General features: G+C 50.5%; 1 protein-coding gene across 2 annotated transcripts in view; it reads right to left on the bottom strand.

The window, feature by feature from the left end:
• EDA (ectodysplasin A) overlaps positions 1-20,880 on the bottom strand; it is a 73,399-nt gene extending 52,519 nt beyond the window's left edge. For both annotated transcript variants that reach the window (XM_040572487.1, XM_040572488.1), the window contains exon 1: positions 20,457-20,880. In XM_040572487.1, coding sequence (XP_040428421.1) covers positions 20,457-20,786 — 330 coding nt within the window. In that variant the 5' untranslated portion in view covers positions 20,787-20,880. The remainder of the gene's footprint in view (positions 1-20,456) is intronic.
• Positions 20,881-22,845: the final 1,965 nt, after the last annotated feature.

The raw sequence follows: 22,845 nt of genomic DNA, 5'->3' as shown, positions 1-22,845 counted from the left end.
AAAAAGGAGGAGTCTTGACCAGACTCTTTGGGTAGATAAAGTAATTACAGTGTACAAGAAAGAGGAAGGATCTGTGACTTGGAGAAGAGACTTGAGGAAAAAACAATGCTTAAAAGTGAACTAGCACAGAAAAAAAGCGCATTTACTTTATACAGTTTTGGGGGCATTGAGAAGTTCTGAAGAAAGACGGACAGGTTCAACACAAGCGTGCACAAGAGACATGAGATGCCTTTAGCTCGTAGTTCTGGAAATATAAGTCTGATTTCTTCTTCCTGGAAAAGTACGGGCAATGAGAGAGATCTGGTAGGTTTACGCTATAAAAAGAGAATGGCACAACACAGACAAGAAGGAATTTTCCATTCAGAATTAATTTGTTTTCATTAACACCCAATTCCATTGCTCACTATTAGAAGAAAAGCTCTTTTGTTAAAATTTGTAGGGGCTGAAAAGGCCAATGAAGGGCTGAAAATGCTCCTCCCCATAACAATGAATTCGCTACACGAGATTTCCCACAAAAATAAGTGATATCAGGCTTCATGTTCCTGATATTTCTAAGGTTAGAAAGTGCAGGAGAGCCACTTAGAAGCAGAGTTTGGTCTCCTTCTGCCATAAAGACCTACATTATTTTGTTTTCTTGGTCTTCTGCATTTTATTTCCTGCTCTACAACCCAACAAAAATGATGAAGACCACCTCTGCGTCTTTATTCATTTTTCTCCAACCTTATTGAAAAAACTTTCTAAATAAATAAGAATTCAATATAGGAATTTCACAATCCCCAGGGAAAGCTGCAGCCAGATAGGGATACAAACATCTCCACTAATAAGCTCCTTCTGTACTTTAGGATAATTACTGGCAGGTAAAGTGAAGAACATAACCCAACTGAGGTGTGGGAACAAGGAAGGAAATCTGACTTTGAAATGAACAGAAAGAGGATTCTGTTCTTCTTCCCTAAAAAGTAACATTCAGAAAAGTGAAGTAAAACAGAAAGGCTGAGATAGCCCAGAGGATACAAAGAACAGTAAAAGCCACTTACGAGGTTGTGATAGAAGGTGGTGAGTTTTTTGTGTGTGTGTGGAAACCAGTGTATGTTTTACAGACAAGACATTTTGTATTGTAATTTTTCTACAGATTTCATGCAAAACTCTGGGAAATCCAGAACTAATTTCGCATATTTACTCCTAATGAAGATATTTCAACAAGAAGAAGGAAAATTCACAGAGGATAAAATTCTGCTAAGCTGCGTCCTCCAGCTCTGCAGAGCTCTAGGAAACTACACGAGATGACCACGAGCTCGACCATTTCTAGGTATCCTGAGCACCGGGCGGCTCACCACTGTTACGAGGCAGAAAACGGCACCCAACACGGGCATGGTTTTGTTACAAGTCACTCTAAACCTATCTCAGTGACCACAACATGGTCCCATCCTGCAGCGTGCTTCGTGCTATCTGCAGAGCCGGAGAGCAGCTTAGCACAGGCACGCTGATGCCATCCCCACGGCCATCCCAGGATGCTCACCAGAGCCACCTCCTCTGGCAGAAGGTCGCTCCTAGCAGAGACCCAGAAGGAGAGGGGGCACGGGCCGCCCCAGGACTGCCACTTAGAAAGGACATATATGAAATATTTCCTGGAGCTGCCGCGGAGCAGAAAGCTTTGCTGGAGAACATGTTTCCACATCGCCCCACAGCTACGAGCGCTAGCACAGCCCAGTCACGTCTGGCAGCCCGGCGCGAGCTGGCAGCGGCGGCTCCCCCGGCTGCGGCACGGGGTGGGGGGACCCCTCTGCACCCACCCCACCTGCACCCGCCTGGGGAAAGGCAGCGAGCACGCAGCTCCCCGCTGCTCCCCTCGGCACGGCAGGTCCCAGATATAAGTGCACTTAGCTGCTGCCCGGCTATACCGCCTGAGCTGTTCTTTGTTAGCTTTTTTTTTTTTTTTTTTTACTATGTTTAAAGTTGTATATTGTTCCAAAGTTTCCTTGTTTCATGTCATTGTTTGTTGCTGTGTTTGAAAGTTGGCACATATTTGTTCAATTAAAGATTTATTTGCACTATTTGTTGAATAAAGATTATTCTTGCTAAAAGCTAAATAAAGTTTCATAAAAACTCACACATCCCATAAACAAAATACAATGTCCCTTCCAAAAAATCATTGCACAAAACATTTCAAAATCACTCAATTCATTATACAATAAATCCACACACAAAATAACAAGACCTCGCCAGAATACATAATAAAATCTCATTACAACACTTTCAGACCCGAGCTTCAAAGCAGGGACACAAAGCCTCCATGAACCCCTGGCCTTGGAAATTGCCAACCGAGTGGCTGAGGAGGCTCCCTGGTGCGTCCCGAGAGCCTCCGCACCCATGGGTGACGGCTCCGCGCCGCTGACCACCGCCCTGCGGCGGGTGCTGTCGGGAGCCCCCAGCCCCGCTGCGGGACCCCCACCTCCGCCCCGGGCCGCCCGGCGCAGCCCAGTGCCATTGTGCAGCTCCGCACGGCTGCCGCGGAGATGCTCTCTCGGGGCCTGAGCATCAAATAAAAGCGCTCGCAAACCACGGAAACAGAAGGCGAGCAGGGTTTCCAAAAGCATAAGGAGGAGTCAGCACAATTGCCACACGAGCCCCGAAAGCAGAGCTCCGTTCTTCATTAAAGCAACAGACGGGAGTTTCTAAAAGCCACGGATCCATCCCGAGAGCAGCACATTAATAATCAGCTTGATGACGGTTAGTTAAAACTTAGCTGGTCTTTGGTAAACCATTTGGGGAAAAAAAAGAGTCCTTTGTGATGGGTTTTGGGGCAAACACTGTGTTGCAATGCACTGAGGGAATCCCAGCCATGCAGAAGCATCCCCTTTGTGCTCCCGAGCTCAGTGAGAGCCCTCAGCACCTTCTGCAAAGCAAAGCAGCAGCCCCGAGTGAGGCTCTGACACCAGGTGGACGCTGGCGTTCAATGTGGCAAACGCACAGACAGCAGCAGCTCTGCTCTTTGGTGCACAAGGGCATCCCGACCCGCTGCACCGCGAGTGTGGATGGCAGTATTTGCCACCCTGATGCTCCATGGCCCCAGCTGCACCCAAACTATGCCCAGTTCAACCAGAATTTGGAAGTTGGAGAGGGTTTTCCTGGTTTTAAGTGCCGTAAGAAAAGCTCCCAAGTGCATGGTGCTTCCCCGAAGGGCAAGCGTCATGCAAGAGCTGGAGCTGTATGGATGCACTTACCTACTTTCCTCTGAGCAACAGCTGTCCGTGTGGATTCCATTAATTCGGAACAGCTACTCTGAAACAGCACTTGTGAGAAGCACGGAGAAGCCCTCAGCAAATATCAGAGAGGGAAGGAAGATGGGCCAGAGCGGGAAGCTGGTGGTAGTGCTGAAGAGCTGCCCAACTGGGTGTCACGGGGCGCTCGGACTCAGCTGGGCAAGGACAACGCTGGAATAAGGCCAGAAAAATCCTGCTGAACAGCACAAAGCTGAGGAATGGCTTTCCAAGAAAGATGGAAGCAAATCTATCCGTGCTGCCTGAACGCTAAAGTGGAAATTTAAAACGAAAAAGGGGGGAAAAAAAGCTAGAGAATGCAGTGACACCCTTCTGAAAACGCAGGTGCCAGTGCACGCATTTTACATAGCCTGGATAAATTCCCTTCCCTTACTGAGATTCGCTCCTGGAGATCGTGCCAAAGGCTGGGGACAAACACAGCCAAGCAAATCCAAAGAGGCACTTGGCAAGCAGAGCTGGGACCACGCGAAGGTCACCCACCTGTTCCAAAGCAGGGGTTAAAGATTTATTTTTTCCTGCCATTTTAAGCACACGATCACTTGCATTACTTACTAGAGACACCGCCCTCCAAATCTGCCATTTAATATATTGTCTAACCATGGAGAGGAGTATGAACTCATAGTGGTTTCCCAATCCTGACCAGGGGCTCTGCGAGCTACTGGCAATACATATAATAAGTTATTATGCAAATAAAAACTGGACCCAGCCAAGTGAAATATGCTGGCTCTTAAAGTCCCATCTGCATCACAGCAAGGATCTCAATGAACTTTAAAATACTTATTGTCACCACAATGGGCAATATTATATTCTAGTTTGGATCTGTTCCTTCAGAGCATTAGCTCTCATTTGTAGATATTTTTAGATTTTCCTATCCCACTCCTCATTATGAAACACTGAGCTGCAGATTGATTTATTTCTTAAAAGCAAGTTGCTGTTTTCCCAATAACAGATTTAACAAATTTGTTCCACCTGTTCAGTTATGCTTCCAATGTCTTTTTTGTGGTTTCATTGAAGTTTTTTTTAATCCAAACCTCAAAGACTCTAAACTCAGCATTAAAAGACAAGCTCAGCATCATCACTACCACTCACAATTCAAATGCTGCTCCAAATTACTGCAAGCTTTCATTTGTAAGTCGATACAGACAGCAAGATTATTAAGCTTAATGGCTGTGGGCACAAACACACGCTCTTCTGAGGACGTTCTCCTACTGTAAAAACCTACCTCTGCACCGCGCAGCAGCCTGCTGCACTACTCTCATCGTTTTTCTCCTGTTACCCTGGCTAACCTTAGCCCTGCTTTACGAACAGAGAGCTGTTCTAAAGGACAAAAATCCCATATATATTCATCAGTCACCCCAGACCAGTGGAGGGCTCGGTTCCTGCGGCAGCAACAGCCAGGGTCAGCAGCCAGGACAGGGACAAAGGGCTTACGTGAGACCCCAGGGCTGGGGGACGGCACGTGGAACGCAATCAGCGCTGCCTTTCGTGTCAAGGTGCCTGGCTGCAGCCCTAAAACTTGAAAGGAAAGCTTGTTGCTGCGATATTTCATTAATCTAACGACAAGCAGCTTGCCGGCACAGCCACCACGTGAGGAACTCAACAGGTTAGTATTAATACCAGCAGTAAGAAATCACCCTTACAGTAACAGCTTGTAACTAGAAGGATAATTACCTTTCTTAATTTTCTAAGCAAGTCCAGATAATTGCCAACTCTGAAATGGCATGAAATAAAGATAGGGGATGACAAGAAAATCCAATGCATTTATAGCCTTTCACGTAATACTAAAACTCCATCCTGATAATCATAAACCATAAAGGTTAAATAAATAAAATCCCCAATTAATTAATTTTATTTAAAAAGTTTAGCCCAGGGAATTCTCTGTTATCAGGTATCATTGTAGTCAAGAGCTTCTGAAATAATTGGAGGAAATATTCTCCCATTTGGGTAAGAAGAATGCACAAAGTAACAGTAAACGGCACAAAATAAGAAGGGGAGCCTTCCAGAGATGGGGGAAGATGGATTGAAAACATCAACTATGAACAAGTTTTCAACTCCTGAAAAGCTCAACTGTGCTAGGCATTGCAGGAGATTCTTGTGCTATTTGAATGGCCAGAAATGAACCCGAGGTTGACCCCTTCCTGCATACAACCCAGCGACCAGCTTGGACCAGTGGAGACCAAGCCCAGTGCCGGGTAGGATTTGTGGAGGACCACAGCAACCACTCTGGGGTTGGTACAGTTCAATCCACTTTGAATTCATCTCAGATTAATCCCAAAGTGTCCACAAGCACACGGGATGAGCCAGAGCAGGCAACTGCCCACGGCGGTGCAGGACCATCCGGACTTCTGCTGGTTGTATTCTGTGGTGCCAGTTTTGGTAAATTCAGTCATTAGACCATCATAAAATGACAAAATGATATTTTTAAGAACATAAGCAGTTCATTTACTTATAAGAATAACATATCTGCACATAACACTAATTCACAAATGACTGTATAAGAAGTACAAGTTTAGGTCTTGGAGGGGAGTGGGGGGCAGTGGAAATCACTATACCTGAGTAGTTCAAGCATTAGTGAAATAATTTTCAGATTTCAAAAATCATTCTTCAGCAAGTATTTTAGAAGTAATATTCAGCCGTAGCAATTTATTGGCAGAACATGTGAGTGAGTGCACAGGTGTGCAGAAGAGCTGGCCAAAGAATTCTGCTTAATTTATGTGCAAACAATTATGTTATGGAGTTAGCATGGGGAAAAAAAAAAAAAAAAAAAGAAAACTAGGATCCTGTAAGAAATAACCCAGCTCCTTTCAATCTGAAAGTGCCTGCATTCTGCAATGACAGCAGAAATGTAAGAAAATCAGAATAATCTTCACTTGTTCATTCTTAGCACAGAACTAGGAAAAGGCAAAATAATCACCACAGGGATCCTCTAAGTGTAAAATATGCATAGTAACGTGTTTCCAACTAGGCTAGCATGAAAATTTTAAACTTAATCCACCCTACAAGTCTGATTTTTACCTACAGCAATTTTTAAAATAATATCCAAGGCTTGGTATTACCAACAAGATGCTCGAGAGGCTGGGGCAGAACCAAGAGGCGCATCCTGGCCTCTGCACCCCTCCAAGCCCGACAGCCCGGCCTCAGGTGCCAGCCTGCTCTCCTTACCTCACACACAGGGCTTTTGGTTCTGGACAGAAGTGCCAAAAATTCCCCCCAAAGCCCCGCTGCACTTTCGGGGGGTGGATGTGGCCTGAGGGCAAACCGAGAGCTGACGGCTGTAAATACAGACTGCTGCTGAAAGTCATTTCACTGGGGCGAGAAGGGCAGCGGAAGGGAAATGCTTGCACAAACAAACAACGTGCACGTGCCCTCACATGCTTTTATCGAGCAATTGAAGAAGGAGACGTTTATCAGCACCACTGCTCAGCTTAGATGTCGCCACCTGAGTCAGAGCTTTACAGGCCTGAGAGCCACCGTGCGCAGCACGAGGCCTGAGGGCTGAGTGCCACACAGGGCCCGCAGCATGCTTCAACGGCAGAATCAACCAAAAACGTATAGAGCTGCCTGGAAACAACATCCTCCCAGCCAGGCTGCAGGCTCCACTGCCTCCGATGGAACAAAATCAGTCTTTAAATGTGACGAAGTCCCTTCAAAATATTCATTTCCAGCTGCAGAATGGATCCACGCTGCTGCCATGGGCTGGGGGCAGCTGCTAATACCACGCTGCCAGTAAAAGAGATGAGTGCCCACAGAAGTAGGCAGTCCTTGGAAAGGGCTGAGGTAGACAGTGTCCAGAAGACTTAACAGCTACCTCAAGAATCTGACTTCTTTTTTCTTTCATTTTTTAAAGGAGCGAACCTCAGAGCAAAACAGATGAAGGGATAAGGGCCCTCCAAGGCCCTTTGAGACTAAGGGCCTCAAACCCACGGTTTTCACAGCACGGGCTATGTTAGTACTCCTCAGAATGGCTCCTCAGGCCACCATGGAGGGTGAACCCATCCATGAACCCATGCAGTGTCCCACAGGGCTGTCCAGATCCCCCCGTATTCTGTTGCTCTTCAATGGACCTTTCCCTAAAGCACATTTAATCAGTGCTTTTCCCTTCCGACCAAACACTTTAACAGCATAAACATTTAACATGGGTCCATTTTTGGGCAAGGCCAAAAATAAAAACCAGGGAAGAATTTTTAGAACAGCGATAACTGCAACTCAATCTTGGAGAGGTAAGGCATATTTCATGTTAAGATGTCATAGACTAACCCTTAACGCTAACAGCGTCATTTGCCCTTCGGCTGGAAGAAAGGCATGTAAGCAACCTTGACTAAACTAAAATTTCCCCATTGCAAAGCATTTCTGCCTGTAATCACAATTTGAGTATCATGTTTCCTATGCCCTTCTTTGTACAACAACCCTCTAAGACCATTCTTAGAAACGATGCATTATTACTTGGTGTTAGACATGCCAGTGTTAACAGAGCACTCCAGGTGTAGTTTGGACCAACTTCAATGTCAGTAGCTTTTTCTATCGTGAAAATTAATATTGAAAGAAAAGGAAACAGCTGGATCAGAACAAGTGTTACTGCTTTACAACCTGAAAGATTAATATTGATTTTTCATGGGACAGTGCCTCCATTCCTCACAAATGCACTTTTGCTTCATTCTCCAAGCACAGAGACTTTTTTTAAAATAAACTCTCTAACTACACTTGGCCTCATTTTAATTACCTTTAAAATGCCAAGTAGTCAAACAAAGAGCAAAAATAATTTGTTATCTTGAAGCTGCATCTGCTCACAAAACCTTCAGTGTTTTTCTGTTGCTATTATTCTGGGATTTGGGGTTTTCGAGAAAGCGTATTTAATGATAGCAAAATTGCTAGGTAAATATGTCAATGAGACCTTTCCTTTCAGTCATAGCCTTGGGGCATGGTTTCTGTTCACAACATAAAAATTTGCACTATTTGCCAGATTTGATACAACAAATGCGGATCCAGCAGAAGATACCTGTCGTTGCTTTTGCAGATCAACAGCAGGAATATTTAACCAGTTAAGTACCTGATTCAGGCGTCATTTGAAGCTGCACAGATGTTTGACTGAGAGCTGACCAAAAATTCGACTTCCCCAGCCGCCCCCGCTGACTGTCGTTATCAGGATTACCATTTAGAAGACTCATTTTCCAGCAGCTTTGAGCCAGGAACCATCAAGCCCTGAGACGCACACAGTGCTCCAGGCGGGGGACACCAGCCCGGGGACTTTGCTCCAAGCGCAGCCGCAGCCACCCATACGTGGCCGTGCCTGGTCTGTTTTAACAGCAGGTATCCACAAGTGCAGGGTGACAGTGTCAGTGAACTGTGAAACGTCTTGGTTACACAGGAACTGCTTCCCCAGAGATAGTTAATACGTTAGCCAAAATTCCTCCTTGCATACTTGGTTAGCATAGGAGAACTCAAGTTACTCCAGGCTCGATGCAGCCCTCAGCAGTGGGTCTGCAAAGGGACCCAAGGGGGCAAGGAGATGGAGGAGAGGGGCTGGGGCTTCACCGAGCTTGGGAGGCATCCCTAGGAGGACACTGAACAGAAAAGCCTACCTCTCCTCTCACTTCCAAACATCCCCGTTTTTCTGAAAAGAGAGCGAAAAGCAGACTGACAGACTAGGGAGGAAAGAGTTGACAGCTATTTGCTATATCTAGCGTAATTTTCCTTGGCAAATTCAGGCTGTTGTTAGAAATGTGCGCCAGACACTTGGATCAGCAGAGCTGAGCCTGCAAGAGCAATGCTTTGTATTTAACACTTGAAGACCTCAACTTCCGAGATCTTATCCTACCATTTCATACCAGCAAACTCATGAAGACAGCACATATGGAACTGACTAAGACGCTTGATGCAAGGACTATAAATTGTCCAAGTTCTGCAGCCGCACATCAGAGTGCTAACAACAACTGTGCAGTACACATTTGTTTGAAGTCGGAGCCTGCTTTTATTACAGGCATGCTGCTTTCGGCTTCAGAGCCACGCACTGGCTGCTGCTCCCCGCTACGTGACTTCGCTGACGCTTGCGGCATTTGCAGATAGCGTGCGGCCGAGGGAGCGCGGCGCAGCCCCGGCACCCGGCTTCGGTGTGCTGGGCACCCCGGCACGTGGGCGATGCCAGGGGCAGAGCTGCTCAACACGATTAAATTGCAGACACCGACACAAGCACAAGACTCTCCAGCTCCTCACAAAATGCCACCATGTGCACACCACTGCTGCCTGGTAGCATTTCTGGCAGCGCGAGGTTTGGTGCTTCTCATTGATCCGGTGTCTCACCAGACATACACCCAAGCAAGGCTTGTGTTGAGCCTCCAAAGGCCCTCGCAGTTGACCTGTTGAAGGCTTTAAAGAGCATTATCTTTGTTCTCAATGCTTTCACCAAATGCATTTAGCTGCAAGAGCCATTATCAACATACCTTAAGCAAGTTGAAATCAGACTCCTTCAGAAATCTGGTACCTCTGGCAGCATCCCTGCAAAATCTTCTGACTATTAGCCTGGCAGGGTTCGACCAGTTATATTATTATTATTTTGTTTTGTTTCTACTTATCTTTTTTTTTTTTTAATTATCATGGTAATTACTACATTGTGATGCAATTTGTCTGTAGAAATGGAGTTAGAGCCAAACAGCATCCTAAGTGATCATCATCTCTCACATAACAATAAACTGACGCAAAGTTGCAACGCTTTCCTTCAGGTCTTGGAGAATTACATGCGAATAACTCACCCCACCATTTCACCACACAGGAGTCTCAAGAGCTCCCATTAGCACCGTCAAGGATTTGGCTGGAAAATTGTGGAGCCCTAATTAATGCCACAGAGATAATATAATCAGATTAAATTTTAATCTCGTCAGCGTGACTAAGCCCAGCAGGAGGAGGCAGCCACAGGAGCCTGCCGTTCCTCTCCTCGCCCAGCAGTTGCCATCACCCCAGGTACCAAAACCACCCTCGCACAGGATCGCACGCCTGGCAGAGCCAAGCCCGCGGGTGCTGTCGCTCGTCCTTCATTTGTCTCCCAGCAGGAAAACTGGTCGATGACTTTGCCCTGCAGGTCGTGGAGCCCACGATTTCAAGTTCTAATGGGGGACAAAAAGTAGAAGGCTCACATTACGCCAGTGACCAAGAAACCAAGACCTGCATGCTCTTCAGCCATGATCATAATTGTGATGGAAACTTCCTTCACGTTCATGTTGATTTCTAGGGCCTCCTGTTTCTCTGCAGCACCCAGAGGAATTTCAAGCTGACCTAGAAATAGCGTGTTAGTAATGAAGAACTATTAGACCATGCCCTTGCTGTCTCCTCCCTCTCAGCTGAAGCTGGACATGACTTTGGAGTTGGACATGACACCCCCTGGGTGTCCAGGACCAGTGCTGCACCTCCCCGTGAAGCAGGCAGTTCTGCTGCTGCAGTTCCATCTGGAATTCATACGGTTCCAGTACTTCACTGCTGCCTTTGCAAACACAGCACCTGAAAGTTAATTCTCCTGCTCAAGTCTGAATGCATTCATTTGAACCCAACGAGCTCATGTTTCATTTTATTACTAAATACAGTAATTTTTCCTTTGTAAAGATTTCGTCAGTCTGGATTCAATATTCAAGTTTTAGGAAGCAAACGCTAGTACAACTTCAGAGAAAGGGCCTTACGGCCACCTAAATACTACGCTGTGTCACAAGCAAGCCATCATCAGTCACGGGGAGCAGCAGAAAAAACCCATGTTATTAGAGCAACGCTCGTTAGATCTTGTCCAGAACAAAAACACACAGAAAATAAAGTCACACCTTCCTTGGAAGTAGAGATTAAAGAGTCACGAGCACATATAAACATCAAAACCACTTCAAAATTCCACAAGAATGGCATTTTTATACTGTGCTGCTGTTAGCGTAGCTGCGGTCAGCGAGCATGATCAGAACTTCTCCAGCCCAGCCACCGCAAGGGAGACAGCAAGGAGATGGAAGTACAACCGATTTGAGCATATAAACCATAAAAATGCATGCTAACTCAATTTAAGACATTGTGCTTCTTTATACCGAATAACACTAAAAAAGAACTCAAATCACATGAAGGTACTTTAAGCTATAAAGCTGGCCTCGTAAAAAGGGAAAAAGCCTATAAGCAACTTAGAAATTCTTTAAAAATGAAGTGATGCATCAATAAAAAGTGACCTGTAAAAGCAAGCACATTATGAGATTTGAGTTTCATGTTTAGTTGAGTTTTTTTTAAACCTTAATCGCTGAAAAAATATATATACACGTGTATTTTAGAATAAAATTTTGATGCTGCATTTACAAGCAGGCGAGCTGCAGCAGACGGGCAGCAGCCAGGTAGCTCTCACGGGAGAGCAAGGTCCAGCCTCGTGCAACAAAACTGACCTCGAAATCATGCAGAGCAGCTTTCTCTGAATTCAAGCCCACAGCTGCATTGCCTGCCAGCTCCTCCTGCACACGCTCCCATCTTTGTCCTCAAGCAAAAGACAGCAGCACCGCTTCTACTGAAGAACGAGCTTGAGTCTTAGCACAGCATCAGTAAAAGCTAAGACCTGCTGCAAAGTCCAACAGGGGCTTATTTAATTTTTTGCTAAAGAAAGATGAGAGAACTCCTCGGCGAACACGCGCAAGGTCTGGAAGGGAAGCAGGCAGAAGGGAAGAGGTTGGTGTGTGTCATCTGTGAGCAAGGGAAGGTCTCTATCATCCCATGAGCTTTGCTACCAAACTTTAGCTAGTGGCACTGCTGTGATCCTCCGTATTTACAATAATACAAAGATAAGGAAAACAAAAAATAAAAGAATGCCACCTCCTCCAAAAACCTGAGCAACACCGTGACAGTGCTCAGGTGCTATAAGCTTTCCCAAAAAGAAAACTTCGCCACTAGAAAGCACACCAAAATAAAGCGATTTTTGGTTACTCAGTATTATGCAACAGGCCTAACACTTTTTTCCCCTACTTAAAAAAGAAAAAAAAAAGAAAGAAAAAAGTAGAAAAAAAGCAGAAGCAGCAGCCAGCAGATGCACGGCTCCTGGCTACACAGCGTTGGTGCCCACCCCGCAGCCAGGAGCGTTCGTGCCCAGTTTGCTGAAGCCTCCAAACCTGCTTCTCGCTGCATCTTAGAACAGCTCCCAGCTCGGGGACGCTGCCCTGCAGAGGAGCACAGAAGGGCCAGGCGGCGACCCAGTGAGAACAGCAGCGAGATGCTGGGGGCAGGCACAGCCCAGACAGGATCCCGGGCACGCAGCAAGTTGCGAGGAGCAGAAACACAGGCACAGCAGCACCAGGACAGCTGCACTTCTCACGGGGGCTTCTTCCCACGCTCGAGAGCGAGCCCTGCGCAGCCCAGGGGGCTGGGCACGCACTCGGAGGTTAGAGCTGCTCCTTTCAGCAACAGGAGAAATAGTGCAGACACGGTTAAGAACGGAATTGCAACCAATATAAACTCAAAAAATAACGTCATGGGTTTGTTCTCCGAGGATGCCAAGAAATGAAGATGATAATTCACATTAAAGCAAAACTCCAGGCCAGCAATAAAGACGTTGCTAAAAAGAAGATACAATATTCATTGAAAAATGACAACAGATACCTTTCAACTCCATCATTCACCAGCAAGGAGAAAAGGCCTCCCTTCGACCTTCAGCAGAAAAATGCCCCCACGATTTACTTGGAGACCCGGAGATAGCCCAGCTTCTTCCCACGCCCCGGGCCAGGAGGACGGCAGGTCCCCGGGGCCAGGAGCTAACGATGCTGCACAAACAAGCACCAGCAAGCCCAGCCACAGCCAGGAGCAGCCAATTTGGTTCATTATCACTAAAAAGGTAGCAACAGCTGCAGTTAAAAACCAGCTACTCTCTCTCCACATTTTCACCCTGCTCTCTCTCGGTACGCCTCATCAATTGCAAATCCAGCAATTCAGATTTTGCTCTCATTTTTCTGCCTGGGTATGTTTAATGGGAACAAGAATTAAAGCTTTCCAGACAGAAACAGCACCCCTCCTAACCCTTGCATCGCCAAGTTTCCCAAACCCTGATGAGGATCCAGGTGGACAGGGGGCAACGGGTCAAATGCACTAAGAGCCAGAATGAAAGAATCCTAAAACAGCAGCAAGGAAAAAAAAAAATCTCCTTCATCAACGTGAGCTGTTTTCTCAGCTCAGTGTCACAGCAAGGTGGCACAGCAAGAGCTGTAAATGATTTACCGGTTTTCCTACCCCAGAAAAAGTTAAGGAAAAGCGCCGGTGAAGGCCAGCAGCAGCACTGCAGGAGGCTGAAGGACGCACTCGCTCCAGACCCATTCCCTAGGCCAGGGCTCCGCAGGCCAGGAGCACTGCTCCCAGCTCTCGTTTGGGAATGCCGACGGGGGGAGCCCAGCACCTCACGGCCGTAAGCTGCAATTCGCTGTAAGCTGCATTTATGCCTTCAAATTCTTGGGCTTCCCTTCAGCCACAGCAATCAAGCTGACGGGGTATTCGCTGCATACCTGGATGCATTACGTTATTTTACCTTAAGTGACCCCCACTCCCCACTGGATCTATCCCTAAAGTCAGGGGGGAGAGAGGGCAGAAGAGCATCTTCTGGTGCAGGGATGCCCCAGCAGGTGTTTGTCCCATCGCTGCTCCCGTTTCAACCAATTAATTGTTATTATTATCTTTAAACACACAAAAAACCATGCCTACAATGCAGTGCTCACTGTGACGGGGTGGAGAACACCGACTGGGACAAGACCCCAAAGCCCAGGGACAGCATTTTCCTGAGATGGGCACATCTCGCTGCTGGCAGAGGCTGGTGCTGGGGACCACAGCCCCCCTTCCTTGGCAGGGCAGTGGGACCGTGGCGAGGAATCTGCGCTTCTGCCTGTGCCACACGGGACTGCAGAGCTGTTACACGCTCCAGAGGCGGATTTTCCACCAAGTGATGGCTTAAGAAACTACTTCACCGTCTTCCTCCCTCTGCCTTGTTATGTGCCTGGAGAGAGATTTAAAGCACAGAGGTGAACTGAATTGCAAGGGCGGGAGGAATGGGAGCCAAACAAAGGCTGCGCACAGGGACAGCGGCGCACGGGCACCCATTGCCGGAGGCAGATGTGGCATTTAACCCTGCTTTGTGACTGATGAGCTGCTAAGGCTCCGGGAGCTATTGGCACATTGTGCCTCTCGTAAAGGGGGGAGCAAACAGCAGAGAAAAGAAGGGCCTGGTGTTGTAAAGTGACATTCGCCATCACTTCAGTGGCTCGGTCTATTGTGATCTTTGCCCGAATTTAACACATATTTAGACCGTGCCCCCAGCTGTGCCCCACAGCATCCCGCTGCAAGGCCACGCGAACCCTGCTGCTGCGGAGCCACAGAACACCTGCAACCCCGCGTGATGCACGGCAAAACCATGCCCTGCAACGCCTGCTGCGACACCACGCCACACGCAAAACCACGCAACGCCGTGCCAAAGCCATCCAACACCGTGCGACACACGCTGCTGCAACGCCGCGCCACGCAACGCTGCACCCCACAAAGCCTGCCAGCGTGACACCACGCGAGGCCCACTGCCGCAAAGCCACGCAACGCCGGCGTGCCTGCAGCACAGGCGAGCTTCCCACGGCTGCTTCCACACATTTCCTTCTCCCGAATGAGCCTGACGAAGAAGAAAGCGCTGCGGGCACAGGGCTCGGCTTTGCATGGCATTCCTCTCCCCCACGCAAAGACAGGAGGCGCTGCGCAGAGCTAAATGGCTTGCAGATCTACAGATCATTTCGAGTCGCTGCTCTGTTCCTCCTGCTGTGCGAGCCATTTACGAGGAAGTGCGGAGCGTACTGGGGAGAGCCGAGCTGCAGTCGAGGTGCAGCTTTAGTCAGAGGATGCTGGCACTTGCCATTTGGAACACATTATAGCACTGGCATTTCATCAGTACAATCTCGCATATTTAGTACTTTGCACTTACAACAGAATTTTATTTGGCCTTATGGAAAGAGCTCATTTTAATATCCCCACATCTGTTAGTAATTATTTCTGTTATAGTAGCATTCAGGCCCAACTGGCATCAGCACCATTAGCATACAAAAACAGTTCGTTTCCCCAAGAGTTTAACAAGAGAGCGCTTACAACTGCGACATGTAAAAGTCTAGGCAGGAGTTTTATTTTCCTAACCTATAAAGACAGTTAACTATTTTAAAATTACATCCAAATCTCGCTGTAATTTGTATTTGTGCACAATGAATCCTGACAGATCACATCTTCAGAGATGCACTTACCACTTATTGCAGGGAATTTGTTTACTGCTCTGCATTGGCAGAAACCCCTCAGCCTCTCGCATACGGGTTACCTTTTGCAGCCAGACACCTCTAAAAAAATAACATCCTCTTAAGTGTTGAAAGATATTAAAATACAAAGTCATTAACATATAATAAGAGTGGATTGAGAGCTTTGCATGCTCTGAGGTTCTCAGGGCTTGGCTTCGAGTCAAGAAAAATATATTGGATTAGTATGAGAGCAAAATTAGGACTGTGTGCAGTTTAATTAGCATTACAAGATACTACATGTGTATGGAAGAGCAGGGAAGATTTATAGTATTATGCGGTAAGAAAAACAACATTAAAAGGTTAAAATACTATCACAGTTTGATAAAGCACTTTGTGTTGTATCTGAGCCGAGACCTGACCAAGCTCTTGGCTACTCCCGAGCTCACGTTTCTGTTTCCTACAATACATCAGCACCTCCGTGATCCCAAGCATTTCCTCTTTTCCTTCCCGCGCATCACCGAGTGCTCTCCACACTTGTCCCCCATCTACTTTTCCTGTGCTCTTGGCTGGGGGAGGGAGGAGAAAAAAAAAATAAAAAGTTTCCTATTGCGCTGCACAGTTCTCAGTTGTTTTCCAGCACCCGTCCCCCCTGACGTGCGCTGGGAGGCAGGAGAGCTGGCACGATCCTACTGACGGCTTCCCCGAGGCGTGAGCCTGCTGGGCTGAGCAGCTGGGCAGTGATGACATCCAGCAGCCCGAGGCTCAGCCAAAAAGCAAAACCTGCGCTCGGCGTCGTGCGAGAGTCAGCGAGCAACCAGCACAAATAGAAGACGGCGTGTCCGCCTAACCTGCTTGGCACGGGGCAACAAGGGGGAACGAACGGCACCGAAGAGGCACGGTACGTCTGTAAATAAGCAAGCTCGTTGGTGCGGGGGAGGCTGAAGCCCCAGCACGCTCCCAGCCTCACGCAGAGCACGCGCGAGGCGCACGCGGCACGCCCGGCACCCGCTCTCGTTCTCCTGACGCCGTGCACGATTTTCTTCGTAAAGAACTGGAGCTTATGGATCCGTGCCAGGTTCTGCACAGAATATTCCTAGGCATAGTAGCACGAATATGTTTTCTATTTGATATCAGGCGATCACGCTACGCGCCTCTCCCCCCGGCACACCCCCCAAACCTCACGCAACCTCAGGCATGTCGTTCCCCCCGCTGAGGGAAGGGCACTATTAAAACGTGCATGAAGGTTACCGAAGGCATCGAGCGCTATTAGCCAGATAACGCGCTGTGGTCTCCCTTTACTGTCATGTACAAGCTTCCTTCGGCGACAATTAGGATTGCCAAGTGCAATTCGAGGGAAAACAAACCATTAAACACGTCCTTAAACAGGACCGCTCTGTCGCACGGCCGTGCTCTAACTCTTTGCAGATCCGTGGCGCACCCGCACGGCCTCTTGGCTCGGGATGTGGGAGCCAGGCACGCAGGTGGGTTTGGGACATGATGAAGGATGGAGACGTCTGTGAAGCAGCTTTAATGGCTTTTAGGCCACACGACAGCTTGCTGTACAAATCATACCTGCACTCTGGGGCTGGAATTGAGCCAAGGAGCAAAGTAACTGGTATTTCGCATAGACAAGGCAATGACACCGAGGTACTCTCAAGCCATCAGAGGTCAAGCGAGCTTTTCTGTGCAGTTCCCCACTCCCACACAACTGCTGCTCTGGAGGGCACCAGCAGCCCGTCTGTCCCAGCACCATGCTTCCGACCTGGTGCGTCCCAGGACAGGGCAGGGAACAAACCCCAGGGGACACCTCCAGGACACCCCTCCTTCTTTACCTGTGTCCCATCTATTTGTGACCACTCTGGCAACTTGGCCACAGGAGCTCAAGGTTTAAATCACCAAATACAAAGAGCCAACAGCTCAAAGAATAAAACCCTCGGTGGTAACAGGTCCCTCTTCCGAGGGCACTCGTAGGTCCTGCAGGTTTACAATCAGTAAGGAAAAACAAAAAGCGTTCAGGTCACGTATTTTCAGTCCCGTGCGCACCTTGTACTTTAAGTCACCGGCACAAGCAGCGACTGGGAGCTCCTGGCATGGGACGGCCCGGAGCGTGACCGTGCTGGTGGCCGCAGGCTGTGCGCCCACCTACAGCACTGGTCCCAGCACGCAGCGAGCTCCTGTGGCCGGCCCCAGGGCCCAGCCACCTTGTCACCGGGCTCCGTGCGCATCCATCGAGTCGCTGCTCAGCACCTTTCTGGCCTGACTCCGCGGCAGCCCCAAGCAGCCAGCCTCCCTTCACACACGCCTCCAGGGCTAGCTTGGCCTGGCATAGCTGGTGGATGTCTGACCGCACTCCAGGCAGGCTTTGGCAGTTTTTGTGCCCGCCTCAGGACACCCGTTTGGCCCTGCGCTGGCCTCAGGTGAGCATCCCCAGGAATGCGGCACAAGGCACAGTGCCTCGGGGGGCGCTCACCGGGCCCCTGCGGCAGCCTCGGGCAAGGTCAGAGCTCCGAGCAGCCTGGCCCTCGGCCTCCCACCGTAACAGCTACACCACAGCACCTTCCTCGTCACAGCCCACGTCCAAATCGGCACACGTTGTTTTGGGATTCGGCCTGGGGTGCCCTGACGCTGAAGGGCCCGGTGCCCCCACCCGTCCTCCCGCGAGGAGCTGGCACCGGCACGGGGTCGGATCCTGCGCCGCCCGCAGCCGGTTGTCGCCGACACTCGGGATCCAGCAGGTTCCTCTGAAAAGGCAGTGCTCAGCCACCGCAACGGAGATTTCCTGACAACACAACATCGCCCGGATCAGGCACAAAAGTTTTACCAGGCTGTATGTGGTACCCTGCCGCCTGCTCCCTGCCACGGAGCCATTAACGAAGCGCCTGCCAAACTCTAACGAGCGCACTGACAGACCCGCTTTGTGCTCCACGAGCACACCCATCCGCGGAGATGATTTGTATTTTGTAATGCCAGCCGGGGCCGAACGCACCATGACAGCAGCGCGGCCGCCACCCAGCCCAGCTCGCCACCGCGCCTCGGAGCGGCAGCCATCGAAGAGTCAATGAATTAAAGCGGCATTAACGAACTTTTAATCTAGAAGCCAAACTGATGATGCAACGCTCTGCAGCTTCTGGGACAAAGATGTGAACTACAATGCCTCAACCTCTGCCATGAAAAATTGCCCTTGTATCTTAAATTAGTTACATATTTGAATACCCTGTAAGATAGGAAAGCAGAACGTTATCGAGCTGCCAAATCTCGCTCCTGTCATGAGGTCATTTCTGGCACGCCGCCAGCGAGGCTTCTGCCAAAATATCTGCGCTGACCATCGCTCCCCGGCCTCCCCCTCCCTCCCGCCTCGGGTCACAAAGGAAGAAAATAAAATAAAAGGGGGGTCAGGGAGGGGAAGGGCTTTAAAGCAGCTCGCACGAGCGCTGCGGCACATGCGGCGCTTACTCTGCTTCTTCACTGACCGTCCCGAGGAGCGGCGGAGGGAGGGCTCGCGGGGTCGCAGCCCGCAGTCCGTCGGGACGCTGAAGCCCCCCGCTGCACGCCCCGACCCGTGGGGAGCGGTGTCACCGATCACAGCCCCCCCGGTACCCCTCCAAAATGCTCACTGAGTCATTCCTGCTTCAGTTCTGCTGACTTGTGCCTCGGGACACATTTGCATGGGATTGCACTCTGGGTTTAACAGCAGCGCAGTCTGGCTGCTAGGGTTTGGAAAGCAGCTAGGAATCCTACACGCACTGTGAGGTTTCTAACACCGTAATTAACTTTTAGGGGAAAGCTGTTTGCAAACACCTCGTCTCCTTGCTGCAATCAGGAAATGGGTACACTAATGAAACACTGCAACACTGAAGGCTGGGGTTTTTCAGCCATACACCGACTCAAGCAAACGGCAACGCAGAACAGTCACGGAGAATCGGGGGAGAAACAATGCCACAAGTAACATTAATTCCACGGTGTCAGTGCATGCGCTTCCAAACAGGCGGCTTTCGGGGCCAGCAGCTGGGCTGCAAACTGCGCGCTGCCCATCGCGCCCAGAGCTCTGCCTGTTCCTACTACCAGGAAACTTTCTCTCGCGACCGACTACTTCAACATGTCTGCAAGAATCCTTCCTCTTGCGCCTGACGGGGCAGATGTAAAATAAATAAATTAATAATTAGCATTACCTTATCTGGAGTCTGTCAGCTGTGGAGAGCAGCATTTGGATCTCGGCACACATTCGGAGACAAATTATCTAACGCCGTAATTTATGAATGCCTCAGCTATTCATTCTGGTATTTCATTAAACACGCGCTGGAAAGAAGAGCTCTGAAGCCTGAGCAGATTTAGCATGATAACGCGAAAGGAACTCCAGCCGCATGCTATCACAAGACAATCCACGAACTCAAACATGACATCGAGCGGCTCAGGCTCACTTTACGCTGACACCGCTTAAGTAACAAAGGGCAGGGGAGACGACCAGAGAGCGCGGGTTCTCCCAGTTCAGCGGCTGCTCGGGGTTTGGTTTGGGAAGCCGGAGCCCCGGAGGGACCGCAGGCAGCCCGCCTGCCCCGCGTGCGGGCACGGAGGCCGAGCGGCGGCTCGCTCGCCCCGGGGCCAGGCGGGAGGACGCGTTCCCAAACCGGTGGCTCAGCGCACGCCGGATTTGAGCAGCCCCCGGTGCTGACGGCCGGGGGCTGCCTTACACACCGGGGGGCGACGGGGCAGCGGCCCCCCGCACCGGGGCGCCCGAGGGCGGCTGGGGGGGAAGCACGCCGGGTGCGCGCGGCGCACGGAGGGCCCGCCGCGGCCGCGACGGTGGAGTCGCGACGGTGGGAGTCGCGATAGCGGGGCTCGGCGGCAGGTGGAGCGCGGTGCGCCCCGGGGGGCTGCCCGCCCGGAGCGCTGCCGGCGGCCCCCCCCCGGCGACAAGTGCTCGGCCCCGGGGCCCCCCGGCACCCACCTGCTGCTGCTGCTGCCGCCGCTCGGCGCCCTCGGGCGGCCGCTGCGGGCGCGCTGCGGGCGGAGCCGCGGGCGGTGCGGCCGCTGTGCCATCGCGGCGCGGCGGGGCGGCGGGCTGCGGGCCCCGCTCGCGGCGCAGCTCGGAGCGCAGCTCCAGGTAGCAGCCCAGCGTCAGGACGTGCAGCGCCAGCGACAGCGCGAAGAAGCCGAGGAAGAGCCGCCAGCTGCCGCCGCCGCCGCCTCCGCCGCCACCTCCTCCTCCGCCGCCGCCGCCGCCGCCGCTGCAGGCGCAGCCCCCGCGGGCCGCCTCCCCCCTGCGCTCCGCGCCCATGGCCGGCGGTCCGAGCGGCGAGGCGCCCAGCCGCTACTGCTCCATGCTCGGCCGGGCCGTGCCGCGCCGTGCCGCGCCGAGCCGCCCCGTGCCGTGCCGTGCCGGGCCGGGCCGCCGGGGGCTGCGCGGCCGGGGCCGCCCCAGCGCCCCACCAGCGGGCGGGGCTCGGCGGCGGGGAGGGGCGGCCAAGGGGGGGGGGGGGGCGGGGGGGGGCTGCTCCGCCCCGACCGGCCTCGGAGCGCGGCTCGGCTCGGCAAAGGGGAGGGCGCGGCGGGGGGGGGGGTGCTGGGGGCACGGGGGGGTGGGATGGGGTGGGATAGGATGGGATGGGATAGAATAGAGTAGAGTAGAGTAGAGTAGAGTAGAGTAGAGTAGAGTAGAGTAGAGTAGAGTAGAGTAGAATAGAATAGAATAGAATAGAAAAAAGAAGAAAGGAAAGAAAAGAAAAGGAAAGAAAAGAAAAGGAAAGAAAAGAAAAGGAAAGAAAAGAAAAGGAAAGGAAAGGAAAGAAAAGAAAAGAAAAGAAGGGATGGGGTCAAACAGAATGGGCTAGTATAAAATGGAATGGAATAGTACAGAAGGGAATGAATGCATCATCCTAATCCTGCAAAGGGTGGACAGACTTGATGTTCCGTTCCAGGTACATTTTAGAGTGCAGAAATTAAAACTCGGTGATGGAGATCACATCTACTTGGGCAACTTCCTTTTCTGCATGAGCCAGCGTGGTGGTTGAGATCGGCTGGTCAAGGTGTGGTAACAGTCTTGGATATTTTTGGGTAGACCTGCGTGGTGCCAGGAGTTGGATTTGACAATCCTTATGGGTCCCTTCCAACTCAGGATATTCTATGATTCTATGAAATGGAACGGTATGGGATGTAATGGAATGGAATCACAGGGCCACAGTCATGAAATCACTGAATGGTTTGGGCTGGAAGGGAGCTCAAAGCCCACCCGCTGTCCCCAGAGGGCAGAGCCCCTCTGCTCTCCTCAGGGGGAAGCTGCAGGCCACCAGGAGGCCTCTCCTGATCTTCTGCAGGCTGAACAAACCCCGGGACCTCAGTCACTCACGCTCCTTGCCCTCAGAGCCTTCAGCTCTGTTGCCCAGCTCAGAAGGGGCCTACAAAGATCATCAAGTCCAGATGCCTGACTGCTTCCAAAGTCAGGGCTAACTGCGGGCTAACTTTAAGTGTGTTATCGAGGGCATTGCCCAAATAACTCCTGAGCACTGCCCGGCACAGGGCACCTCGCTGGGAAGCCTGTGCCAGCGTCTGAACACCCTCGCGGTGAAGAAACCACCTCTGGGCCTCCTCCTCTGCAGACCAGAGGGCCCAGGTGCCCTCCAGCCCTCCCACCGGCCTTGTTGTGCTCCTCTGGATGCTCTCAAGTAACTCAATGCCCTTTTCACGTTTCGTGTTCCCTTTTGAGAGGGAAGACTTCAAGAAAGCAGGCGAGTAAATGACGAGTTTGGGTCGCTTTACGTGCCTGAGAATACAGGCGGCGGGGGAGGACACTGAAGGAGTTGCCAGTTCCCTGTCGGAATTAGAGCAATGGCACATCTGCAGACCATCCCGATGCAGAAGCAAGATAGAAAGAATAGTATGAGATCAGCTTGGTCATCTCAGAGACAATAAGGAACACGCACAGAAAGTATAAATCAGGCCACTTCCTAACGCTGCGCGTAAAAGAATAGCACGAGCGTGTGGGGACACAGCTGGAGGGAGCGAGGCTGTGACAGCGGGGGAGTGCAAGGACAAACGGCAAGTGGCAGAGATAAGGAATGTCACCAAGGAGGTCAGCAAACAAGGAGAGAAAAAGCAGGTGGAGGGGGGGCTCTTCTCTGCAAGGAGGAATGTGAACAACCGAAGTGGAAGTCAGCAGAAGGTTTGGGACTATTCCAGTAGGAAATTGATTTATTATTATTATTATTTTTTAATCAGGTTTCAGGCAACTGCTAACAGCAACAGCAGGTGAGGTGAGGGAGGGAAGGTGGAGGGTAAATGAGCGTTTTTGTGAATAGCTGGGCCCAATGAAGACAATGTTTTAGCCAAATCGTTATCAG

This window comes from Cygnus olor, chromosome 13 (genome assembly GCF_009769625.2).
Source record: "Cygnus olor isolate bCygOlo1 chromosome 13, bCygOlo1.pri.v2, whole genome shotgun sequence".
NCBI classification, from domain to species: Eukaryota; Metazoa; Chordata; class Aves; order Anseriformes; family Anatidae; genus Cygnus; species Cygnus olor.
This window is presented reverse-complemented; position numbering and strand designations above follow the sequence as displayed.